Genomic DNA, 6000 nt, shown 5'->3' with positions numbered 1-6000 from the left:
TCAAAGTAGAGCACAAGGCTTTTCTTTTGAGCTGGCTCTTGGCTTTGGATTTGAACTTGGTTGAGCATCCCAACTTTTCAGGTAACTGTTGAGCATGTCAACCATTTTCATCACCCATAGAGTCCAAAGCTACATATCAAAGCAAACCCATTGTTGTCATGGAGATTCTGATCCATATTGACCCTAAAGGGCAGAGTAGATGGCCCCACAGAACTTCCAAGGCTGTAGTCTTTAAGGAATCAGATTGCCACAGTGTCTCCCTGGTGGGTTTGAACTGCCTACCTTGAGTTTATCAGCCAACAGATTAATCACTGCACCTCCCCCCTCCACAAACACACAGGCTCACAAATCCACAGAGATTGATATAAATTTTACAGCTTCAATTTTGGTTTGGTTTTCTCTAAAAGGATGAATTTCCATCCAGTTTCAAGGAGAGAAATAATTTCTTAATCCCACTAAAAGCAACCAAAATATCAAAGGGACACTGAGAATAAATTGAAGCAATGCTTTATTGCAACCACAAAGCACCAATTCAACAAGGCATTGACACACAGATTGAGGAAATGTCTCTTTGAACAGAGATGTAGATGGTCCACTTTTTCAAGTTCTCATATAAACAAACACTCAAGCAAAGTATCTGAACAATTAAAAAAATATTACACCATCATGAAGATATGTATATATAGATATAAAAATATTCTGTATTAGGAACAAGGCTTTTTGAAGTGTAACATTTGGCAACTTTCTTCAGAAGCAAAGTATTATAAACACAGATCATAAGGTGAAAAATGCTTTCTTCAGAAGCAAAGGACCAATTTAAAAGCAAATCTATGCAGAAAATACCATGATCCGCCCTGTGACAGCTAGCTGAATGTGGATGAGAATCCCCAGTACCTCAAAAGAGGGCTCTCTTTTCAGAGCTATGGTTCTGCTCCTGAAGGGCATTGGTTTCAAACATCACAGCAAATCCCAATGAAACTTAAATAAGGTCAAGTGGAGGACCCTCGATAAAAAGAGGGTGTGGGCAATTCCATCTAAGGAACACAAGCTCAAATGAGCAGAGGAATTTGGGGAAGACACACAGCTCCTTTCTGTCCCCCACCCTCCGCCCACCAAGTTTTCTGGCTTTTAATCCTAAGTCTACAACAACAAAAAAAATTCATTAATTTTTTAAGAAGGATTTTGTGTAAGCAACCCATGAAGGTAACCATTCTGATTTCAAAGTCTTTGTTGGGGAGATGCCTAATCATGTCAAAGTTCATTCTCTTTGACAGACTCCACAGGAATAAGCCCTTCAATCCACATTGTGTCCTTGCTCCTGAGCTGAGTGCCAGGCAGCAGATGGATTGCCTAGTCTATCCAATAGGATAACATCATTTGTATAGAAATTCTTACATATACACATGTATGTATTCTCCTTACAAAGTTTCATCACATGAAACCAAATTATGTGTTTATTTTATTTTTGAGGCTAAGCCCTCAATTTGACACCGCTATGAAGAACTGTTCTTTAAATGCTTTGTCTGCAGAGGTTTTACATGATACTCATAGATTTTCAAGGCAGGCCCCAATTTTAACTGAAGTCCTGTCAACACATCATTCCTTGTCATCAATAGCAGGGATTTTCCATCAATTTCCTGGAATATAAGCAGAGGGTATAGCCAACATTTAAGTCCCAAAGTGCAAGGATAATGAAAATAAAAAGTCTTTCTTTTGAAGTTCCAAGGAAAAAGTCAGAGCATCTTTAGCAAGCTAAAAACATAATTTTCAGTTGTGCCAAAATTAAACAGAAAAAAGGATCTTCTATTTTTATTTCCCATCTTCTACTTGTATTTTTAAATTAAATATAATCTATAGGTGGTCCAACTTTCAGACACAAGAATATCATATCTTAAAACACTGGTGGCAAGTTTAGAACAGATATCCTAAGGATAAAAACATTGCTTCTAATAGGAATAGCATTTGTTATTTCTAAAAGATGTTAAGGCATATTCAGAATGTCTTGCCTATTTCTTTCCTTAAACAACTCTATGAACTAGAAAGAGTAGAGATTATGGCCCTTATTTTACATGCAAATCAAGGATTAAGCAAGAAATTAAATTTTACCTAAGCTAAAGGAAAAAAACCCCGTTTATCCTAGTTAGCAAAAAAAAAAAAAAATAGCAGCATAGGTTTTCCCTGAGTACAACCAAAGCCAGTGCTAATTTCATAATTCCCTTCTGTTTCCCTTGCAATTAGAAGTATGTGCTGGCTTATCTAGTCACACTGGGAATAAAATTTCAGGTTTTCTGGAATTTCATCAATCATAAAAATGGACACTTGAAAATTTACCCTCCTTGAGTTTGTTTTTTTTCTTTAAAAGGAAAACCATCCTGCCTCAACCTCAACATCAACTTCTTTATGCTTGAGAGTCAAGGGGCTCTGGTGGCATAATGGTTACGCATTGGGCTGCTACCCCCAAAACTCAACAGTTGAAAACTTACCAGCCACTGCTCAGGAAAAAGATGCTGAAAGTCCTTACCCATAACTTTCTCTCACTCACCACTCTCTCTGTGGATCCTCAAGAAATGCAACATGGGCATGACAGCCACATAATTCCCTCCCCTGTTCTTCTACTCTGCTCTCACACATTTCTCAGGCACCTTGGAGACTGCAATGTTTTGGGGCAAAATGAAGACGGGCGTGTTTCATGAAAGAGACGAGCATGTCAAATATACAAAGTGGTTTAAGGAAGCACTGAATGCCACTGTGGCATAATCTCGTCAACTTTCCAAGGGGTGGAGTCTAGCCTGTCATTCAGCCCATAGCTAATGAGGTGCCCGTGTGGGCCTAGCCTTCTCCTGCATATTCTGGCAACTCCTATATTCCTCCCTGGAGGCGAGAGGCACTCTCTGCTTCGTCTTCCTGCTGACAAGGCCACATGGAGCTATACTGATGCAGCCAGACCTGGAACTGGAGGACCACATGGAGACCCATGCCAGTGCTGAGATGCTTCCACCCACTGGCCGGTGATCTTCCGGCATTCAGCATCATTGCATAGCTGCGTGTGTCTAAAGAGGAATTTATAGACTAGTATTGACATATGGGCTAATATGGGACTTATGGACTTGATCTGAACTGAACTGGGATGTTTTCTCAATGTAAAATTTCTCTTGATATCAAGTTCTCTCTTGAACATATGAGAGCCTCTGGGTTTGTTTTTCTAGTCTACCCAGAGTAACACAGCTACCTTATTTTTGTTTACTGTGAAGAGAACTGAACTGATTCTTAGGAGACCTGGGTCCAAGAGTAGAACTAGCTGTGTGTGGTGAGTCTTGGCATCCTTGTTCATGATTTTACTCACATATTTCTGGACCCATCTCCTCTACTGATAGACAGGTACACAGAGTGCAACTTCAAAGAATACCTATTGTTTAACCTTAGGCAAGTCCCTTCCTCTTCTGTTTCCTGGGTGGGTGTGGCATTTACATAATCTCCTGACAACTTGAGAAGGGGTGGAGTCTAGCCTGTCAATCAGGTCATAGCCAATCATAGCCAGTCATGGCTTTTTTCCTGAGGATTCTGGGAACTCCTGTTTTCCTTCCTGTAATTGGGAAACTCTCTGTTAAGACATTTAGAGAGCTTGATGAGCCATGTGAGGTCCTGTTCCAGCATTTAGATGCTTCCATTGCCACTGGATCCACAAGACTGTCTGCCCACTGGCCTGTGATCTTCCTGCATTCGGCATCATTGCACATGCTGCGTGAGTCTAGAGAGGAATTTATGGACTAGTGCCAGACTTATGGACTTGATCTGGATGGGGCTGGGATGTTTTCTCAATATACAATTGCTCTTTTATATAAATCTCTTACTTATACACACACGAGTGTCTATAAATTTGTTACTCTAGTCAAGCCACACTAACACAGTGAGTATTGTGGGAATTCTGGGATTCTGAACGGATTCCATGAGATACCCCTTTTGCAGATAATCCCTCTGCTATAAATTTTACAACTGCTTGGCAGTATCCTCTCCATCATCATTGACAGGATTATGGTCTTCATTTCACTTTGCCCAGACCAGAAAAACAAAAATTACTTTGAACTGATCTCCAATATTTTTGAGCTTTGGAAACTTTTATCTATTTAGTTGACTACTAGAAGACAAAAGTCATATTAATTTGTGAGAGAAATCTATTCTAAAGCATAACATAGAAAGGCTGATAGGGGAAGAGTAAGATAGGGCAGGAGTGGGGAATTATTTAAGGACATAGGAATTGACCTTTTAATCCTAGTGAGGGTTTTTTGGTGGTGTGTTTTTCACTTTTCACTTCTCACTCCCATCAAGTCCATTCTGACTCATAGTGACCCTACAGGACAGGGTAGAACTGCCCCAGTGGGCTTCCAAGGTTATTCTTTTCAGGAGCAGGAAACCCCTATTTTTCCCCCCTCTCTGAGCAGCTTTTGAACCTCTGACACTGCGGTGAGGAGTCCACTGAGCAACCACTACGGGGCTATACTTTTTTTTTTTAACTTAGGCAGCAAATAATGCTAAAGATAATCCATCAGTGAAAACTGTAAGTCTGAAAGAGGGCCGAGGGACTTTCGACAGCTGGACATGAATGCACAAGTCTGAAGGCATGGAAAGGCCAGAGGAATGTGAATTTTAGGTACCTACAAGTCTCTTTATATACAAGCCTCCTTATAGTCAAGACTTCATCCCACATACTTTGGACATGTTATCAGGAGAAGCCAGTCCCTGGAAAAGAACATCATTCTTGCTACAGTAGCAAGTCAATAAAATAGGGGAAGAGTCCCCACAAGATGGGCTAACACAGTGGCTACAACAATGGGCTCAAAAATAATAAATGTGAGGCTGGCCCAGGACTGGCGGGCAGCCTCTCACTCTGTTGCCGTGGGGTCGCTCTGAGGGGGAACTGACTGGACAGCAGCTAACACCGCCACAAGCAAGGCTCATGGCCCCTCATCCTGAGCATCGACATGCACAGTTTCACTTGGAATACTTTTTTTAATGGTAAAATTCTTCCTGCTCCCCTTTCCATTGCTCATACTTATTATCTGTTTTAAGCAGGCATCAAGAAGAGATGACACCACTTTCAATTTCACATAATAAGAAAGCAGCCCTGACTAATGGAGAAAGGAATTTAAAACTCCTTCTACAACTCAGCATTTTTATTAACAGCCAAGTAATTCTGTGAAAAATGCTGAAATTTTGATTTTACTTAAGAAAACATGGAAAATCATGTTTCATGCTCCACTTTGATTTTTCCTTTTGTTCGGGGACACACTGCAGTTCACTTCAGACCAGGGTTGATAAAAGAAAATTCCATCTAGAAAATCCTCATTTGAGAATCCTTGAAATGCATTTTGTTCACTCACACTTACCACAAAGCCTTCTTCTTTCACCATGATGACAGCAGCTGAGATTGTGGGCTGGAAGATGGGGTAATGGGAATGGGAGGCAAGACTGAGGGAGGCTGAATCGTGTCTCCCCAGGGGACTAGGTGAGGTCCTGGGGAAGCTCTTCAGTTTGCCAGAGCCTCGGTTTTCTCGCTTATACCCCTTCAGGAATTTCAGAGATTGGAAGTGATTCATGTCAGGTACTTAGCACAATGTCTGACATATAGGAGGTACTTGATTACAATTAAGTGGGAATTTATAGACTTAAAAAAAAAAGAATGTATTCAGTTTCCAAATCTGCCTTCTGCTCCCTTTCTGGAAGTGAGCTCAGTGCGTGAGTGCTATCCTTTGCCAGAGGCATGCATGAATATTCTTGTTCAAGTTCAGAAAATTTAATGAGCTTAAAGAGGTTCAAAGACTTCATAAAACACTTGTCTCATAAAAAATATGAATGTAGGAAAATCCCTAGATTAAGAAATCTAATAATTTATTACAATATTTCAGAAAAAGATTGTGATGAGAATGAAAGCTAAATTTGGCCAGAGAGTCAACGGGGTACTGATGGTGGAACTAGAGTGAGCACAGGAAGGGGAGTGGGAGA

The 6000-nt window shown here is 40.6% G+C and overlaps 1 protein-coding gene across 1 annotated transcript in view; it reads right to left on the bottom strand.

Moving 5' to 3' along the window:
• Positions 1 to 1410: 1410 nt before the first annotated feature.
• SAMD13 (sterile alpha motif domain containing 13) overlaps positions 1411 to 6000 on the bottom strand; it is a 46368-nt gene continuing 41778 nt past the window's right edge. Inside the window, exon 4 of the mRNA XM_075538504.1 lies at positions 1411 to 1637. Within this exon, the coding sequence (XP_075394619.1) occupies positions 1494 to 1637 (144 nt within the window). The 3' untranslated portion in view covers positions 1411 to 1493. The remainder of the gene's footprint in view (positions 1638 to 6000) is intronic.

This window comes from Tenrec ecaudatus, chromosome 1, assembly GCF_050624435.1.
Source record: "Tenrec ecaudatus isolate mTenEca1 chromosome 1, mTenEca1.hap1, whole genome shotgun sequence".
In the NCBI taxonomy this organism is placed as follows: Eukaryota; Metazoa; Chordata; class Mammalia; order Afrosoricida; family Tenrecidae; genus Tenrec; species Tenrec ecaudatus.
The sequence above is the reverse complement of the archived record's forward strand: the minus strand, read 5'-3'. Positions and strand labels throughout refer to the sequence as shown.